Raw genomic sequence first — 19,999 nt, 5'->3', positions numbered from 1 at the left:
GTTGGTCTCAGCAGCTTTGTGAAGTAGTTTTAAGAGGACACTCTTAGTTAGAAACTGTTAGTGCTATTTAGGAGATCAAAGGTCTTGGGAATACGGGCCCTGGTCTTTATTGTCCTACACTGCAGTACTTGGCGGGTCACTTTTTATTCGCCGTCCTCCGTGTTGTTATGTCTTGGTGGTATTCAGGAAAAGACGTCTGCCGCGCCCAGTGGGAGGCAGGAAAGCTGTGCTGATTGACGGTTCATTCATTCAGGACACAAAAACCGCTCAGACTGGAAAAAGAAAGGACAGAGGGACGACGGAGAGCGTTTAGTTAAGAGGGGCCGAGTTTGTTCTCTGTGTGAGTCAGAGTTTGTTTTTAGGGAGGAGAAGACAAGAAAGGAAAAGAGAGAGGAGAGAAGGAGGAGGTGAAGACATGGCCAGTGAAGGAGGAACGACTGAGCCTATTGGAGACTGTGAGTTCTTATTGGATTTTTTTCCTGAAATCTAGAAAATGATAAATAATCGATAAATCAAAAATTCTCTGGTTGTAGCTTCTTAAATGTGAATATTTTCTGGTTTCTTTCCTCCTGTGTGGCGGTAAACTGAATATCTTTGAGTTGTGGATAAAACAAGACAATTTGAGGACGTCATCTTGGGCATTTTTCATAATTTTCTGACATTTTATAGACCAAACTACGAGGCTTTGGCAACCATTTTGAGAAATTGGCAACCGATTCTTGGCCTTTTAGGTTGTCATCAGTGGCAACTACTTTTTAACACATAAAAAATAGCAAAAATATGTACCCCAAAATATATGTATTTTAAATATTTGATGCATTAGTGACAATGAAATATTGCTGTACAGTCAGAAACGTAACCCCACATCTCTGAATGCATGTTTTGTGCATTTTACTTGCATGTGCACAGGCAAATTTAGTTGTTTGTGGCGTGAAAGTTGGATGAACCTGTTTTAACTGACAAGGAACCAGATAAAAAAAAAAAGGAAATGTGTAAATTTGTGGTGTTTTATGTCACGTTTTCATTATTAGGCTGACATATTACTGCATAGTATTTTAAAGATGATCTAAATATGTGTCTGCTGGTATATTAATGTTGTGAATATCAAGTACAGTGCCTTTAATTACTCTGAATATAAGGTGACATACCCGAGTTTAAGCTATGGCAACCAAAAGTTGATGCTTGGCAACCACCAACTCCAGCAGGCAGGAGGTGACTTGCAGCCTTTCACCAGCAGATGGCGCCTCAGCATCAGACTTATTTGTTTTCTGTTGATGGCGTTACAAAATAAATGCTCTGCTGATTATGATCTGTATGTTGGCACGGCCCTTAATCATGCTCTTGTGTCAAGAAGTCATTGTTTTTTCACTTCCTGTCAGTTTTAACAGCCTCAGAGTGGGAAAAAGAATAAAACCCTTTATTATGTATTCAGGCTGAAACAACAACACTTTGCTTAAAGAAAGGTAGTGTTGTTATATGAATTTTGTAACAGTTAATTTGTCCTGCATTTGTGTCATACTATACAATAGTTCAATTTCAAAGTTCATTTTCATTTCAGCACTGTTATCTGTTAAACCGTTGTAGTATTGTAGTATATATTTCACATATGTCCTCCTTTTATTCTCATTTATTTACTGCAGCAGAATGTACATATGTTTACGTAGTCTTATTTTATTCATTATGTCTATTGTAACAAACCACATTTCCACCTGCGGATAAATAAAGGATTTCTACTCTATTCTTATTAGTATTTAGTATATAAAGTATTTTAGGCTGTATAGACTTAGAGACTTAGAATTCTCTTTATTGATCCTTTGGGAAGAACTCCCGCAAGGAAATTCAATTTCCAGCAGCTTACAAAAACACGAGGGAGGTATAAAAAATACAGTATAGGATAAACAATAAACTCTTAGCTAAATAAATACAGAAAGTATAAAAATAAAACAATAAACAGTAAACAATAAAGTCTTAGTCATATATATGTGAGGTAGATGTAAGAATACAGGTCAAATAAAATCTACAGAAAATGAAATCAGATAAGTTAAATGTAGAGGAAATGTATCAGATCAAACATGTATGACTGTATATGACAGAAATGAGCAGATTTAAATTATGGAGGATAAAGGTAATGCACAAAAAAGAAGATAAGTGCCCAGGTGTGTAAGAGTAGATTATTAATTATATTATATGCAGTGAATGTGAGTTTGAACCCAGTGTGGTGGCACTTTTAAAGCCTCACTTTGTACTTTGGGCTTCTCTCCGACTGAAACCTCCTCTGAGTTGTTGTTTTCTCGCTCATCGTGTCTTCATCTCAACCCTGAGATGCTCTCAACAGACAGACAGCTCCATGGTAACATGAGACCTTCTTACATGTGGGTGGGAAAAGGCACACTCATTATACCTTAATAGAGCCACTGGGCTGTTTCCAGGGAAACTATGATTTTCAGGTGTGTGTGTGTGTGTGTGTGTGTGTGTTTGTGTGTGTGTGTGTGTGTGTGCGCGTGTGTTTGTGTGTGTGTGTTTATGTGTGTGCGTGCGTGTGCGTGTGTGTGTGTGTGCGTGCGTGTGGGTGTGTGTGTGTGAGTGTGTGTGTGTTGCGGTCACTGAGTTTGAGTTGAGGCTGAAAACATGATGTTTTCTGGGTTAATTTGACCCCCAGTTCTGATAACAACAACAGCCAGTGAACGTCAGAGTTTTTGAGTGATGATGGAATAATCGGATACCGTTTATCTGTTCTTAAAGGGGCAGTGCACCCCAAAATCAAAAACACATATATTTCCTCTCACCTGTAGTAATATTTATCACAATAGTTTTGGTGTGAGTTGCCCAGTGTTGGAGACTCTGACGCACCAGGTGCCAAACGCACAAGGCTTTGAACTGTAAACCCGTAAGGTGTGCAAGGATTAAGACCGCAAAACTCTACGTAAGAAGGAAGGTTAGGCAGGCGGATTGGTCAAACATACACCAGGGTTTGTGTCCCATTCATGTCCTGTTCACGTCACGGCAATTACGTTTCAAACTCACACCCACAATATTTTACTAACCCTAACCACATAGTTTAATGTGAGTTTACAAATCAGTGCGTTTAAATGCAGTTTGAAAACCCGGTTAACAGACCTAAGATCTGTTCGGATGGGATTAGTTTAATTTGGGGACATGGGGCAAAATAGTCTTACCTCAGGACATCTGAAATATAAATGGTCAATTCACGCAGGACTAAGAAACCCCTGTATTTTACCTGTGGTGGGAGGGGTTACTCCATTTACGCAAGGGCCCGTCCACACAGAGATGTGTTTTCCTGTAACCGCACAACTTTAGTATCGTTTTGGCCGACCATCCACACACAGCCCGCGTCAGTGCACCCTGAAAAATGTATCTTTTGAAACCAGGTCCCAGAGTGGGAAGATTTGAAAACGCCCCCCATGGCGTTGTTGCAAGGACGGTGAAACCTCATACTTTGTTGAACGATGCCGTCATCGCCCCACCGCCAACCTCTAACCCCTGTGGTGTCACATAACAACAACAGTGCTGCTGCGTGAGAGGAGAGAGACGGACCCATGGACTGTTTACTGAAGTGGACTCTGAGCCACATGCATGGGAATGAATTAGGCCGACCACAGATTTTTCCCTTTTCCCTGATACTCTGAATAAGGAGCTAAAGTGGTCACTAGTCTCTATTTATAAATTAAGTTCTAAGAAGGTGTGAAAAGTCTCTAAATCTAGTGAGACAGTTCCCGCCTGTGATTGCTTGGGACGGGGAAGGGGCTCACAGCAGCAACCTCTGCTCGTTGAGGACACTAACTGCAGAGTGATTGGTGCATCAGAGTCCAAAACAGCACAAAAGTCTCCACTAGTACCAGAAACAGTGACAGATTTCTCTCTAGGATGGAAGAGGATTTGGGAAGTCTCCAGATTTAGAGAGAAACTCTCTCTCTCCTATTCTCCACAGCGTCTCCCCGTCTCTTCTTCTCCTTGTTGGTGTATTTCTCTGGAAGTTACAGCTTCACAGCCAGGCCTGGGATATGTATTACAGAGTTTGGAGTCGGTTTCACTGGTTTCATGTGGACGCAGATATTTCTTGTGGACTTAAAACTTGAAATGACTCACCTCATCTCTGTAGGTAGTTTCATTATTACTGTCATGGAGTCCTACCACTGTAGTACCGTCTGTAAATTTCACAGTAATGCTGGCGGGATGTTTTGCAATACAGTCAGAAGTGTACAGACTATCCAAAAGAGGACTTAGACAGCAGCCTTGAGGTGCTTCAGTGTTTATCACCATAGAGGTTGAGTATGTAGCGCCAACTGTCTGGGGGAAGCATGTTAGGAAATCCTGTATCCACCTACAGATGGAATTGCAGAGGCCCAGGTCTGACAGCTCAGGTATTAGAATGGAAGGTCTGGTGGTACTGAAGGCCCTGACCTGCGTATACCTGCCCTCTAGATGTTGGAGCACAGTATGCAGAGCCAAGGATACAGCATCATCCACAGCTCTGTTTGATCTGTATGCAAATTGTAGTGGATCAGTGGAAACAGATATGATTTTATTGAACACTTCATTATCACAGAAGTCAAGGCGACAGGTCTGAAATCTTAAAGCTGCAGTGGGCATTTTTTTGATCATATTCACTGAAACCGACACCATGCTCCGATAGAAAAACATAAATCATCCGCTTCAAAAAGAAAAAAAGGCTTCTGTACGTCTACCTAGAGCCTGCTGTTTGTTTTACAAAACTCGACCACGCCCCGTATCATGTTGTATCATGCTGTGTGAGACTGTCAGGCACAGATCCCCCCTCCACGCTCACACATGTTACAATATCACATACACACGCCTCAAGCTAGGCATACGCTAAATGACGTTAGCATTAGCTATCTATGAGTAAGTTAGCCAGCCTACCTCCATGTCGCGTGTTCTCCATGCTGTTTATCGATGAGAGAAGACAAGTACAGGTTCACAGGAATATGGTGCACACGCACTGACGAGCACTCGATGGGAGGGAGTGGAGGAGCTCGGTGGTAGAGGGGGAGGGCCATGAAAGTTGTAAACATTCGAAATTTGACTGAGTCAGCTCGATCTGCTAGACTTGCCGACTGCAGCTTTAACCAGGGTCAGATACGGTCACGCGTCTACACATGCTCCGTAGGTTATAACTGCCTCTCCCCACTGCAGTGGTTTTTGACTCAGGAAGCAACGGCGCCAAAAACGACAGCAACAACACAAGCTCAACCTCTAAACTGACTGAGGACTTCGCCATGGCAACTAACGTTACTACCAAGAAGACCCTTTTTTGTCGTCATTCTGTCCAAAAGTCATCCGCGTTCTCCACTCTTTCCAAGTCGTTGTGACGAATGACCAGTTACTCCCGTCATTCTACCCGTTCTTCCCCGCTAATGTATACAGTTACTGCCATGGATGTAAACGACGTGTTCCTCGTGTTTGGAACATCATGCTGTTGCACGCACAAGGCTATCCAGGCCAAAGGGTCCTGACCAAACCACAGTATGGGACCAGTTTAGAGGAGAAAAACGGGTTGCGATACTGGCCGTAGAGATGGAGCATTCAGCTGTGTGTCAAAGTAATTATCTGTATGCAAAGGACAAGGACACACACACACACACACACACACACACACACACACACACACACACACACACACACACACACACACACACACTCACACACACACACACACACACACACACACACACACACACACACACACACACACACACACAGGCCTACAGTCCTAAATCTAATTACCCACATTTATGAGTGACCTTGCAACGAACTGAAAGAAACAGCAGGAGCTCCTTTTATTCATCGCTAAAAAGACGAAAGAAAAAACTACAAAGCGTTGTGTCTGTCCTCTTCAGGATCTCTCCTTAATGAGCGGTAACAACGTGGCCTTCGCCGACGCCGCTGTGTGCCTTCTCCTTCTTTTCTTTCTCTTCCTCATCCTAATCTAACGCTCACATCAAAGTGCTCTCTTTTCTCCTCTACAGCTTCTCACTTCAAAGCCAGGGTGGAAAAGTCAGCAGCTGCATAATAATCAGGGGATAAGGATTTAGTATTCACACACACACACACACACACACACACACACACACACACACACACACACACACACACACACACACACACACACACAAACAACCGTGTCTGTCACAGATTAGCGGAATGGATTTTTTTTTTCTTTTTATCGCCGTTGGTTCGATGGCTCCATCTCATTAGCCTGATCCAATGCCTCTCATTGACTTCTGGGGTCACATGGCCTCCTTAATCCTTGTTTGTACATTCATTCATTATAATTTGACTTTAACATGTTTAACAAACTGTTTCATCAATACTCTGATTCCCTGCCTGTGCAATAATGCAACTCACCTTCCACTGAGATTATTTCAGATTCATCTAATGTGTTCTGATGTACATGTTGTTATCTACAAGGAAAGCTCATGGACCAGCAGGGGGAGACTCCACTTAAAGCTGCATTCTCTCTAATGTCCAGCAGGGGGAGACCCCACTTAAAGATGCATTCTCTCTAATGTCCAGCAGGGGGAGACTCCACTTAAAGCTGCATTCTCTCTAATGTCCAGCAGGGGGAGACTCCACTTAAAGCTGCTTTCTCTCTAATGTCCAGCAGAGGGAGACTCCACTTAAAGCTGCGTTCTCTCTAATGTCCAGCAGAGGGAGACTCCACTTAAAGCTGCATTCTCTCTAATGTCCAGCAGGGGGAGACTCCACTTAAAGCTGCATTCTCTCTAATGTCCAGCAGAGGGAGACTCCACTTAAAGCTGCATTCTCTCTAATTTCTAGCAGGGGGAGACTCCACTTAAAGCTGCATTCTCTCTAATGTCCAGCAGGGGGAGACTCCACTTAAAGCTGCTTTCTCTCTAATATCCAGCAGGGGGAGACTCCACTTAAAGCTGCATTCTCTCTAATGTCCAGCAGGGGGAGACTCCACCAGCTCCATAAAGAAGTGTGATTGTATAGACGTCAATGAGAAAATGAGCCTAAACTTCTCTCTTAATTTATTTCCTCAGTAAACATTTTCCTAATGAGTTTATGTCTCAGTCTCTAGTTTCAAGTCTTCTTCAGTACAGCATGATGTTCACTTGGTAAATAATGGTCCCATTTGGAGTCAAATAGACCATACAGCAGGGACGCGCTTAGGGCGGGCTTTGTTCATGGTTCATGGTAGACTGACCAAAATTACACAATGAACTGTAACCAAGGTGACAGCTTTCCCTGCAGCATTGTTGTAATTTCAGATCACATTCATGGTCACTTGTGTAGTTTTTGGTCGATGTCTTATTTATTGGCATTTTCTCAAGGTAAAAGGTGAGCATCTACCTAAAGTGCGGGCGTTTTTATTAGCAGACCTTTTTATTAGCAGTTCTAATAATTACTTGGGGTTGGGTTGGAGGCTATTTGAACAGCAGGTGAAAAACTCTGGGAAAGTGTTTGGTTGGCCAACAGCAACCCCCTTTTCCCCAGCTTCACATAGGTACAAATAGTATACAGGGAACAGTATACAATGCTCAAACAGGGCCAACAACACTAACCTGTCCACGAAGGCGGTTGTTTGCATCTTTTTGGAGCTTGTTGGTTCAGTTGTTTTATGGGTTGTTTCGAGGGCTGAACAGCGTCTCATGACGGCCGACTTTTGCGACGCTCCGGAGGAGTTTTGGAGACGGTCAGTGACGGTGTGTCCCCCCCTCCTCCCCGCGGACCGGCTGCGGCCGACATGCGCCTCATCCCGGGCCTATTCGAAAGGAAGAAGACGTATATAGGTGGGTCATCTGAATCTCACCTATACTGCGGGAAACTCTTCAAAACTTCGAACTTCAAGTTAATGATTGTCATGAAGCAGTTTTTGGAAATTCACTTCTTAGATATCTTATTTATTCATGGATAAATTACATTAGAACCTAAGATAAAATAGTGCAGCAGCTTTACCTGTTTATACCTGTACACATACTGGTTTATAAACTGCTCAGCTATCAACCAGAGTACCCAATCTGCTTGTTGTATCCACTAAAATTGTGTAGTAGGCTTATGATGTGCAATCCATCTTATCTTAATTGAATACAAATAGGCATATGTATGTGTGTATATAGATAGAAATATCGTTATATAAACTGTGATGTGTACAGCTAAAATATGTCAGTAAAAAAACAACCTTTGGACAGGTTTTCAAACAAATATATAGGGTAATAACACATGAGACAGTGACGATGATATTAAAATCCTTACAAAAATAGTTTTGAGATATAAAATGGCATAAAACAAGTGAGAAATATGAGATGATACCACTGATGGTTCAAAAATAATAATATTGTGCAAAAAGAGGCTCAAATGTGGGGCGATAATACAAAACCATTAATATAAGTAATGTAATTACAAATACAGGTAGTGTAAATAAATGTAAAGTGACAAACAACAGTAAAAGCAGTTCTGTTACATACTGTGACTAGTGTTACATGAGGTTAGTTTGTGTAGAATATGTGTTGTTTGAGAAGGCAAAGCAAACAGGGGTCTGTGAGTGTGTGTGTGAGTCTGGTGTGTGTGTGCATGCATACATTTGTGTTTGTGTGTGTCTGTGTGTTTGAGAGTGTGTGTGTGTGTGTGTGAGTCTGGTGTGTGTGTGCATGCATGCGTGTGTGTTTGTGTGTGTCTGTGTGTTTGAGAGTGTGTGTGTGTGTGTGTGTGAGTCTGGTGTGTGTGTGCGTGTGTGTTTGTGTGTGTCTGTTTGTGTTTGAGAGTGTGTGTGTGTGTGTGTGTGTGCGTGCGTGTGTGAGTGTGCGTACATACGTGTGTGTGTGTGTGTGTATGCAGCAGGTGTGAGGCCAGACTTTGACCAGGGTTGTCTTCCGGTCCATCTGGATGCAGACAGTAGGAGGCTCTCTGGGTGTCCAACACTGAGCTCAGTGTCTGTGACCGTCGGAGCAGCTGAGAGGGGAAACTCCACTTTACAACCGCACCCGAACACACCGTCCAAACCGTCCACACATTTACTGTCACACTGTTGTTCATCTCAGCAGGGGATTTATTTTTCTCTTCATTAATTTATTCACAGTGGGCTTTTAAAAAAATTTTTTTCAATCAGATCTTCAGATACCATTTACCATACCATATCATTATCATACCTCGGTGATTGTTTTGGTGTACAACGTAAAGCTGGTCCTGTCTTCAGTGGCGTGGCTTTTCGCGTTGTAGCTCTGTGTATTTTGTCCCTTTTGTTATTTTTAGATATTACTATTTTTAAAAAGTATTTCTCTCGTATCAGAAACCACTGGGAGTAAGTCTTGTGTTTTGGATGATCATACAGTTGCGGATGTTTCTGTGTGTTTGTTTCTGGTGCTCTGTGAGGACTTTTTGGCCCTGCGGTTGCCTGGCAAGATGGCCGTATCAGCAGCAAGGAGGTCCAAACAGACATCACAGAAGTTGGGGCCATCCACACTGAGACACATTTTGCTCTAACCTGCAATAGTTTTATATCGTCATCTAATCATCTAGACGGATGCTGCGTTTTTGGAGCATGAAAACGTAATTTTCTGAAAACTAGTCCCAGAGTGGATAAATTTCAGAAAGCCATCCTCGACCGTGTAGCCTTCGACCTCTAGCCCTCGACCCTCTAATCCTTCAACGTCAATTAAAGGCTTAGTTATTCTCCCATTTCGTGCATAAAAAGAGACGTACGTTCTCAACGTTCTAATCGTCACCTCATACTTTCATGTGTCCTGTAATGGACGTTGGGCAAAACATCCTCTAGAGGACGTCGTTCAGATCCAAAAGATTCTCCAATAAAGTTTGATAACAACGAACATGGAGGCGATGGAGGATATGGCGATCCTGCGTCTGTTGAGAAGGAGGCAAAATGGCTGGCAGCGTTGTAGACGACGGCGGTGGTCTCTGAGACACTAAATACATCCCAGTGTCATTGGTTTTACAGATGAGAGAAACTGACGACAAACGTAGCTTTCAGTGTTTCAGGAGGTCCGTCAGGGATTTTGATTTTTCGTATAGGTAGAAATCCACAAGCTTGCAGGATACGTGCAGAAATACGAATACGTACAATACGAAATGTACAGACAGAAGGCTCCGTCCGTATCTGTATGTGTATCTAACGTAGAGCTGAAATGAGCCTTAACAACAACGGTGCGCATGCTTCCGCTTTTCTTGTCCATTTTTTTGTGTATTTCAGTGGCAGAGTTACAGCACACATGCCGGCCTGGTATGTGTATTTGAGTCCGCGCGTTGATTCGGTTTCAACGGTTTCGTGTGGACAAGGATATTCTTTGACATGACACTGTATTTATGGAAAACTTTTTAAGAACGAGGGGGAAAAAAAGATCTTTTTGGGACGTGCTGATGAACCCTTAGCGGTATCTTGACATGAGTAGGAGAAGTGTTGCTGCATGTAAAATTAGGGCGAAATGAGTCTGTATGGATCCTCTGACTGGAGAGCGAATATCATATCAAGCCACTGAGCAACTAGCCAATGTCGCATCCCTCCCATAATTTTGCTCGTGTGGATAAAAACTGATAACAAAAACAATCAATTAAGCTTGTTTTGTGAGACGGGAGCATCTTTTCTGTCACTGGTGATACTTTTTGAACATGGAACTTGGAACAGCGTTACAGAAGTGTTCCCATGCTGCGTCTGTCATGTGTTAGCGCTTCCAGACATCTCTCTCGCTCTCTCTCTTTCTTTCTGTCGGAGTGAGCAGCAGCTGAACATGAAAGAAAGTGGGTTGAGAATCATTCTGTCGGTATTCTATGTTTTAATAGGAAGAAAACAGTTTGTTTCCCAATATAAAATAGCAGGTTGTTAGTTGAGCAGTTTGGTGATGTAAAGGCCTCTTTCTCAGACATATGACATATGAGATGACCCTCTGTAATGCTGTGAAACAGGGACTAGAAGTGGACCGCAATGGTTACGATCAGGAAACAAAAGGTTTGGGGCAAGTGTACCAAAACTACCGTTACGTGACCGGTTTAGTTTAGACAAAAAAAGGTGACAGTGAGGGTAAGGCATCAAAACGACTTGGTAAGCATTTGAAAAAATGTGATTTGGCTTTGTCATGAACGGTTCAGAGATAACACAAAAATGGTGGACCCAATGCAGACACGGACACGAAGTAAAAGTACAAATAAAACGTTTAATAATAACAACAGACAAACGCAAAACAATACAGAGAAAAACAGGTAATATAACTAACAAGAAGATCACGGGAAAAACAGGAACAAGGAGACGACAGAAGATCAGGGAGATGGACAGGAAACAGGAACACGGGAAGCTACGGAGAAACAAAGAACAAACACGATTAGTATACTTAACGACGGGGAGCGTGATAACCACAACGAGAAAGGGGATGCCAATCCGGGGGGAATAGTTTTACCAGTTAAGGGTCTACAACGGTCCGGCGCTGCATGCCTGTCAGCTCAAGGTATTCGTAGTGGTACAGGTGATCAGCGTAACAGGCTGCAGCTTGGGGGGGAACGCCTACCGGACCTAGACAAACATGAACACACATACACAAGCAGGGATAGACGGACAGAGGGAGACAAACTCAAAGAAAAAGGAAGAGAGGAGGATAGTGACAGAACTGGGTTTTGACAGGCTTAGTACTTTCAGGACACAAACACCGCTTTAAAAACCTCTTCACCTTGCCATCAAACAGCCCTGTTTAAGTTTACTCTAGAAGGAACGGAAGCTGATTGATTGATACTTATTCACGGATATACCGAACAAAAAAGGTACAAAACTCACGATCCTAAGATGTTAGAAGATAAAACAAAAGCACAACAAAATAACTAAAGCAAGCACAATCCTAAAAAACAACAATAAATCATCACAATTTAAGAAAATAAAAGATATTTCCCTTAGCATAACGCAAGGACAGACAAAATAACAATGTCATTTAAAGAATTCCCTACATCTTTGTTACCCTGGTCCATAAAAAAGTCTCCTTTCGCATTTATCTGTGCTCTCATTAAAACTGATGTCATTTTTACTATACAGACAGAGCACAGGAATGTCTGGTCTACTGCTGCCTCGATTAGTAAGTTAGTTCATTTTTTTGTGGGACTTGGGGGTAGAATTCCTGTTTTTGTCAATGGAGTCTGGTGGCCCTGCGTAAACCTAAACAGGGCTGTGTGAAGACAAAGTACAGCTGTGAATACAATTTATAACTATATATAAACGGTATATATACGTGTCTATTTCTCCAAATTGGGGGCTTGTCCACCGTCTTCTACTGTAGGTAACATGCAGACTGTGGATAAATAACTCATGCAACCACACTTTAAAATATCAGAACTGTCCATTTTCAATGCAGGACTTTATTTCTACACTGTGTTTTTTTTTTTTTTTATTGAAGTAAATGATCTGAGAACTCTGATACAAATACTGGTGCATGTGAAAGGATGGATTAAACCAGCTGCTGTTGTTTCTTATACACACACACACACACACAGCTGCTTGGCAATGTATGTTTTTGGTGCAGACTAAAAAGCTACATCTGTACGGCGTGGGAGGTCTGATTCCTAAAATTGACAGAGATTGACACAAAGAGTGAGAAAAAACAAAAGGTGGTGTATAAAATAAATAAAACATAAACGTATTACACACACACACACACACACACCTACGCAGTCAAGTCCTTTCTTTGGCGTTGGCTCTCAGCAGGATGTGCACTCGTCTCCGTTTGCTCCCATTGATTCAGCTCTCTCTGCTCTCAGAGACGTTACCGTGGAAACGGGAGACGGCGACCCCCCCCCCCCCCCCCCCGTTATGCATTTTCTATTCATCTGTGTTGAGTCTCAGCCGCCTCATTGAGGGCAGAGTAGTACGCCTCGTATCACCTTTCCCTCCATCTCTGATTTATCCACTCTCTATTTCCGTTTCCTCCACATTCATCGCTCTTTTCTTTCTATTTTCTCTCTTTTATCTGCCATTTACATTTATCTGTCTCCACCCTCTGATTCTTTCTTTCGGTCTTGTCTTTTACTCATCTTTACTTTTGTGTAGATGAGTAACAGAAAAAGTGTCACAGTTGAGGCGAACAAAAAAAACCCTCAAGAGTCGTTAAATGTAAGAAAATAAAATGAAAAGTTATCTAACCCACAAGGGTTTACAGACAGTAAAAGAGCAAGTGAAGTGGGCATCATTGAATAGACATAAACAAATAATAGTAGAAAGATATATCAGATCGGCCTATGGTCAAAAAAATTAAGATGGAGATTTTTATTTATTTTATTTAACCTTTATTCTTTCCAAATAAAAGAACAGTTTCTTATTTAAAATATTGATCTGCTCCGAGAGGCCTCAGCAGGAATAAAGGCATGAATAAAAAAAATACACAAAGGTGACTCACAGACAAATATACAACGGATATACAAACAGCCTATGTACGAAAATAAAATACAAAACACAAATGAACACAATTCAACAGGATTTTCCGCTAGTCGACCGCTTTCGGAGCTTCCAGACAAAACCTGAAACAGATCGGAGGCAAATCGTTTATGCCTGTTTCCATGTAAGCCCCGTCAACTCAAGGCAAATCCTTTGTAATGCAACTTACTTGGCAATAAACTTGATTGATTGATTCTGATATCTAGCAGGCTAAATATCTGGAGCAGTAGGGGACTCCAAGAGCCAATGAGAGCGCAGTACCGGCCAAGCAGCGAGCCGAAGCTCAGCTCCTTGCCAGAGGAGAGGCCGCTGCTGCTGGCTGGCCCCTCTGTGTTTTATACCGACGCACAAGGAACGTCCCTTAAACGTCAAATTCAGACACACGAGGCTTTCAACTGTAAACCCATCAGATGTCAGACACACACATCGGGATTCCTCCTGGTCAAACATCTTGTAGGTGGTGATTTCACGCCACCGGTGCTGGTCGTGTGAAAACAGTTGTGTAGTTTGAACAGCAAACTGACCATGACACTGTTGTCGCGGTAATTTAGCACAAGACTTGAGCTGCTGGTTCAGCAAGAAACCTAACTGTCTTTTCTACTCTGACTCTGCTCTTAAGCAAGGCACTCAGGATAACTCATACTAAAGTATCACTCGTTCTGTCTGTGTGTATCACATGTACCATGCGTACTGTGTGTGTGTGTGTGTGTGTGTGTGTGTGTGTGTGTGTGTGTGTGTGTGTCCAGACTGCCTGTTTGTGTGGTCTGATCAGTGTGTCATTGTGTGTCCCCTCTCCCTCTCCCTCCTCCTGCCAGTCCCCCCAGAGGCCATCGGCTTCCTGTCGGCGGTGGGCGTCTTCATCGTGGCGTTGGCCGTCCTCTTCCTCTTCATCAACAAGAAGCTGTGTTTCTCACGCGTCGGTGGAATGCCCTGTCTGGAGCAACATGGCCGCCGGAAGAAAGGACGACTGGGAATCCGCCAGGGGCTCGGTGAGTGACGCACAAGAAAAACAGTGTCAAAGCATCCATCTATTCTCCACAAATAGGGGAGAGCGGGGTGATTTGAGGGGAAGTTGAACTATTGTTTACACAGAATTGGTCATCCATTTTACTTAAAGTACAAACTTTAACATCGTCCATGTTACTCCCCCTGTGATGGAGAGAGGCCCCCAGATCAATAAAAAATGAATATGCCATTAACTGTACAACAATAATAAAAATATAGGCATTCTTTATTTATGTACAGTATGTATTTATTTTCCTATTACATTTTCCATTGAATTTTTTTATATATTTATTTTTTAATGTATTTATTTATTCTTGCATTTATTTTATTCATTCTGAATATATTTTTACATTTATTTATTATTTAAAAAAAATCAGTATTAATTTCTTTGTACATTTCTTTTTCATTATGCAAATGAGCTGGGCGTGATTCACAGGGTCAACCTTTCACCTTCTGGTCGATCAGACGACTCCACTGCCTCACTGGTCCCACAGAGGCTGCAGGCTAACAACATGCTAACAACATGCTAACAACATGCTAATAACATGCTAATAACATGCTAATAACATGCTAACTTGGGTCAGGAGATCACTGGTGAACTGAGGCGTCAGTACTGTGGTCAGGGCAGACTGTAGTGTGCCCACAGACTGACATTCTTAACTAATGAACACGCTTTTATGTTCAGGGCTCCCTCAGACTGGAATCAGTTACCCTCCGACATTTGTTTGCTTTCATCATTTTAAGGGTTTAGAAATAATTTGGTTTCTCATCTCAAATCTGATTGTATATGTTTTCAGTATCTCATCTTACCATGTCACTATCTGTGTTCATGTTTATGCTTATATTTAGGTCTACGTTTTATTCAATGACCCCTTCTTTTCTTTTTATCTTATTTCTTCATAACTAGTCACTATTATGTTTGTCTAATGTTCCATGTCTGTCTGTATTATTGTGTTGCTTTTTTAGTTATTTTTGTCTGTTCTATCATAGTATGTAGTATATATATATATATATATATATATATATATATATATATATATATATATATATATATATATATATACACGTGTATGGAAGTATGGAATTTAATTTAGGTACTGTCCAGTTCTGGATAAGTTTGGAAAAAGGGGAAAATAGTTTGGGAAATTGTTTGCGTTGTTTCCTGACAAAAAAGAAAAAAAATCTTACTAACGCAACACAGCCGACTTGTAGATGATATGAAACTAATCAAGCTGGCTGTAGAATGGTGTCAGGTTTCCATGGTTACTGCCTGCTTTGCGACTGCCATTTTCATTCATTTATTTTTTTCGTCTACATTTTATTTATGATTTATTTTTATTTAACATTTTTTTATTTATTTACAGTATGTTTACTCCACCTAAAGCCTATGAAGCACAGACTTGTGTTTTCTTCTGTAGTTCCTGGTTAATTATAAATCCCTACTGTTCCTGTCTGTAGTGTTACAGGTTCCCAGTTATTAATTTCACTCTTTTAGCATTTAGCTGGAATAAAATGCTGTGCTTTGTACATGTCTGGGTTTGGAGTTCATTCACTTATATGAGCTACACTTCTTAAGTAAAAATGTCTTACATACATAGTCAGTATTTAATCTACGTGTTAAAAGTTGGATTTAAACCATTTATTTATATAATTAGCATCTATAAAAATGGTATTCAGATGTTTAATATTGAGTGAAAAATCCTCTAAGAAGTCTGGAAGTTTGAGTCTGGAATTTAAAAAAGGAAAATGTGTAGGAACCTTGTTTACTACTCTGTCTGTATTGTGTTTATCTGTTTTGTATGGGACCCCCTTGAAAACGAGTTGGTACAACTCAAGGGGTTTATCCCATCGAATGATTACATTTCAGTATAAATATCATGAAACCCAGAATGGTGAGTAAAGCTAGCACTAGGCTATAAAAAAAATTGGGCTTATTTGAATTAAGTATGTATTTTATTTTGAAACCGAAAGTAGTCCCAGCTCTTTATCGTGCGAGGACTTGCACATAGTAACGCTATTATGGACATTTCAGTTGACTTATTTTGGTGTTTACTTTCCATCAGCCTCAGTAAAAAGTGTCTGAAGTGATTCATTTTTGTTTGGAGGCTGTTGGAGGCTCATGTAGCTCATCCTAAAATATGTCCCAGTGCACGCGTCCTCGTGCACGCGTCCTCGTGCAGGAGTCCTCCACAGTGGAGAGGAGGCGAGTGCAAAGGCAGCAACAGTTGCCACGGTCATGGGGAAATACGCCAGGCTGAATAAATCAGGATTTTCTATGCACACGTTGATGCATCAATCTTCTCATATCTCTCTTTCTCAGAAAGAAAGAGAATAAGACTTATTGCCAAAAACTAAATATGAGAGGATCTGTGAGCGCTGTTGCTTTCTAGTCAAGGTTTACCTTTTATATAACCTGAAACATCTCAGTAGGAGAGGGAGCATGTGTCTCTTGTGTGCATTGTGACTTCAATTAAACTCTTCAGTAAGGCAGAAAGGGAGCGTGGGCAGGTTTGTATTTGTGCGTTGGTTTCTGTGGGCGAGTGTGTATGTATGAGAGAAAGAGTTGAGTGAGGGAGCCACATATTGCCACAACTCTTTGCAGCAGCTCACAATGAAAATAGTAACATTGTAAAACCTTGAAGAAAAATTCAGCAAAGAGGAGAAAAGAAAAGTAGAGGAAGGAGTTGGTGAAAAGGGCCCCGGCTCTGTGTTTTTTTGATTCCCTCTGTCTTCCGTCACCAAGTGAAACTCTTTTCCTCCCACTTGTCAAACACAACCAGCATCCAGAGCAAAGGTTACCAAAGCAATATCACACATGAGGGAGTGCTGTCATAATGGGTATTATCACGGCTGGGACTCAGATTCACAGGGATGAGAAGGTCACTACCTGGTTTAACCTACAGTTTTTATTTTACCTGAAGTTCCCGCTGTATGAAACTTCATGATCATATCAGACTCTACAGTGTGACCTCCCTCTTCACGCCTTTTCACAAGTTTTTCATATGCATTTTTTTAATCTGGTATCTACTGGTTCTCTTGATGTGCATTTTTGATATCCCAATTATTATTATCAGAGGAACTATCATTCATATCAAGAGACTACGGAAGAAAAAGACACAAGCATTTTTGGGGGGGGAGAATAATTCTTTGTGGAGAAAATGGTTGTGACGCACGAGTGTTCGTCAACACCAAACTCTCACACACCACATTTATAATTTGACCAAAAGGGAAAGAAAGAAAGCGTCCCAGCAGGACGGTTGGATCGAGGTGGAGACTGTGAGTCCAACAGTGAGTAAACACTGTGCTGGTTTGTTGGTCCTCACCTGCAGCAGGTGGAGTCTCTGGTATTTCCAGTAGGTTTCCTGAACAAACAACATATCCTGTTTGAAGTCACGGACGAGGTAGGGACTTTGTGTTGTTTAATTTTTACGTTTTGCTGTAGTTAAATTATATGCTAAAGTGGAAACTGTAGGCCCGATTTAAACAGTTTAATCTGTACAAAGAACAATGAAAAGTGTGTGTATCTCTCTTATTTATTGCACATAAGTACATGTGAGCAACTGGACTTTAATATTTCTATTTTCTGCTACTTGTACTCCATTTCATCTAAGATGTAAATATTATGCTTTTTACTTTTGTCTGGCAGCTTTAGTTACTTAAAGATGAGTATTTCATCCCCTTCCTGTCCAGTGAAAACCACGTATTTCCAGATGTGTTAATGTTAAATGTTTGTGATGAACTGAAGGATGAAGTGTTTCTTTATGTGGTGAGAAAATTCTCCTTCTGAAGAGAAATAGTCTTTGTTCCCTTGGTTTAGCTGGAGAATGTGTCATCTCATGGCTAGAAATAGGACTGTTTTTCTGAAACTTCGGCAAACAGAAGTTGTAGTGTTTTGAGACTAAAGTGTTTTGAGACTAAAGTGTTTTGGGACTAAAGTATTTTAAGACTAAAGTATTTTGAGACTAAAGTGTTTTGAGACTAAAGTGTGTTGAGACTAAAGTGTTTTGAGACTAAAGTGTTTTGAGACTAAAGTGTTTTAAGACTAAAGTGTTTTAAGACTAAAGTATTTTAAGACTAAAGTATTTTGAGACTAAAGTGTTTTTAGACTAAAGTGTTTTGAGACTAAAGTGTTTTGAGACTAAATTATTTTGAGACTAAAGTGTTTTGAGACTAAAGTGTTTTGAGACTTAAGTGTTTTGGGACTAAAGTGTTTTGGGACTAAAGTATTTTGAGACTAAAGTATTTTGAGACTAAAGTCGTAGTGTTTTGAGACTAAAGTGTTTTGAGACTTAAGTGTTTTGGGACTAAAGTGTTTTGGGACTAAAGTATTTTGAGACTAAAGTATTTTGAGACTAAATTATTTTGAGACTAAAGTGTTTTGAGACTAAAGTATTTTGAGACTAAATTGTTTTGAGACTAAAGTGTTTTGGGACTTAAGTGTTTTGAGACTAAAGTGTTTTGAGCCTAAAGTGTTTTGGGACTAAAGTCTTTTGAGACTAAAGTCTTTTGAGACTAAAGTGTTTTGAGACTAAAGTCTTTTGAGACTAAAGTATTTTGAGACTAAAGTGTTTTGAGACTAAAGTGTTTTGAGACTAAAGTGTTTTGAGACTAAAGTGTTTTAAGACTAAAGTCGTAGTGTGTTGAGACTAAAGTGTTTTAAGACTAAAGTGTTTTGAGACTAAAGTCGTAGTGTGTTGAGACTAAAGTGTTTTGAGACTAAAGTGTTTTGAGACTAAAGTGTTTTGAGACTAAAGTGTTTTGGGACTAAAGTATTTTGGGACTAAAGTGTTTTGAGACTAAAGTGTTTTGAGACTAAAGTGTTTTGAGACTAAAGTGTTTTGAGACTAAAGTGTTTTAAGACTAAAGTATTTTGAGACTAAAGTGTTTTAAGACTAAAGTGTTTTGAGACTAAAGTGTTTTGAGACTAAAGTGTTTTGAGACTAAAGTCGTAGTGTGTTGAGACTAAAGTGTTTTGAGACTAAAGTGTTTTAAGACTAAAGTATTTTGAGACTAAAGTCGTAGTGTGTTGAGACTAAAGTGTTTTGAGACTAAAGTGTTTTGAGACTAAAGTGTTTTGAGACTAAAGTCGTAGTGTTGAGACTAAAGTGTTTTGAGACTAAAGTGTTTTAAGACTAAAGTATTTTGAGACTAAAGTGTTTTGAGACTAAAGTCGTAGTGTGTTGAGACTAAAGTGTTTTGAGACTAAAGTGTTTTGAGACTAAAGTCGTAGTGTTTTCAGACTAAAGTTTTTGTATTTTGGGACTAAAGTTGTAGTATTTTCAGACAAAAGTCTTAGTATTTTGGGACTAAAGTTGTAGTATTTTCAGACTAAAGTCTTAGTATTTTGGGACTAAAGTAGTTGTGTTTTGAGACAAAGTCGTAGTATTTTGTGACTAAAGTCGTAGTATTTTGAGACTAAAGTCGTAGTGTTTATGAGACTACAGTCTTAGTATTTTGGGACTAAAGTAGTAGTGTTTTGAGAATAAGGTCGTAATGTTTTGAGACTAAAGTCAAAGTGTTTTGGGACTAAAGTTTTAGTGTTTTGAGACTAAAGTTGTAGTGTTTTGAGACTAA

At 40.6% G+C, this 19,999-nt stretch overlaps 1 protein-coding gene across 1 annotated transcript in view; it reads left to right on the top strand.

The window, feature by feature from the left end:
* Positions 1-19,999, top strand: part of syt16 (synaptotagmin XVI) — a 43,049-nt gene that overhangs the window by 7,629 nt on the left and 15,421 nt on the right. Inside the window, exon 3 of the mRNA XM_083924801.1 lies at positions 14,236-14,409. Coding sequence (XP_083780927.1) covers positions 14,236-14,409 — 174 coding nt within the window. The remainder of the gene's footprint in view (positions 1-14,235; positions 14,410-19,999) is intronic.

Source organism: Echiichthys vipera, assembly GCF_963691815.1.
Source record: "Echiichthys vipera genome assembly, chromosome: 12".
Classification (NCBI taxonomy): Eukaryota; Metazoa; Chordata; class Actinopteri; order Perciformes; family Trachinidae; genus Echiichthys; species Echiichthys vipera.
This window is presented reverse-complemented; position numbering and strand designations above follow the sequence as displayed.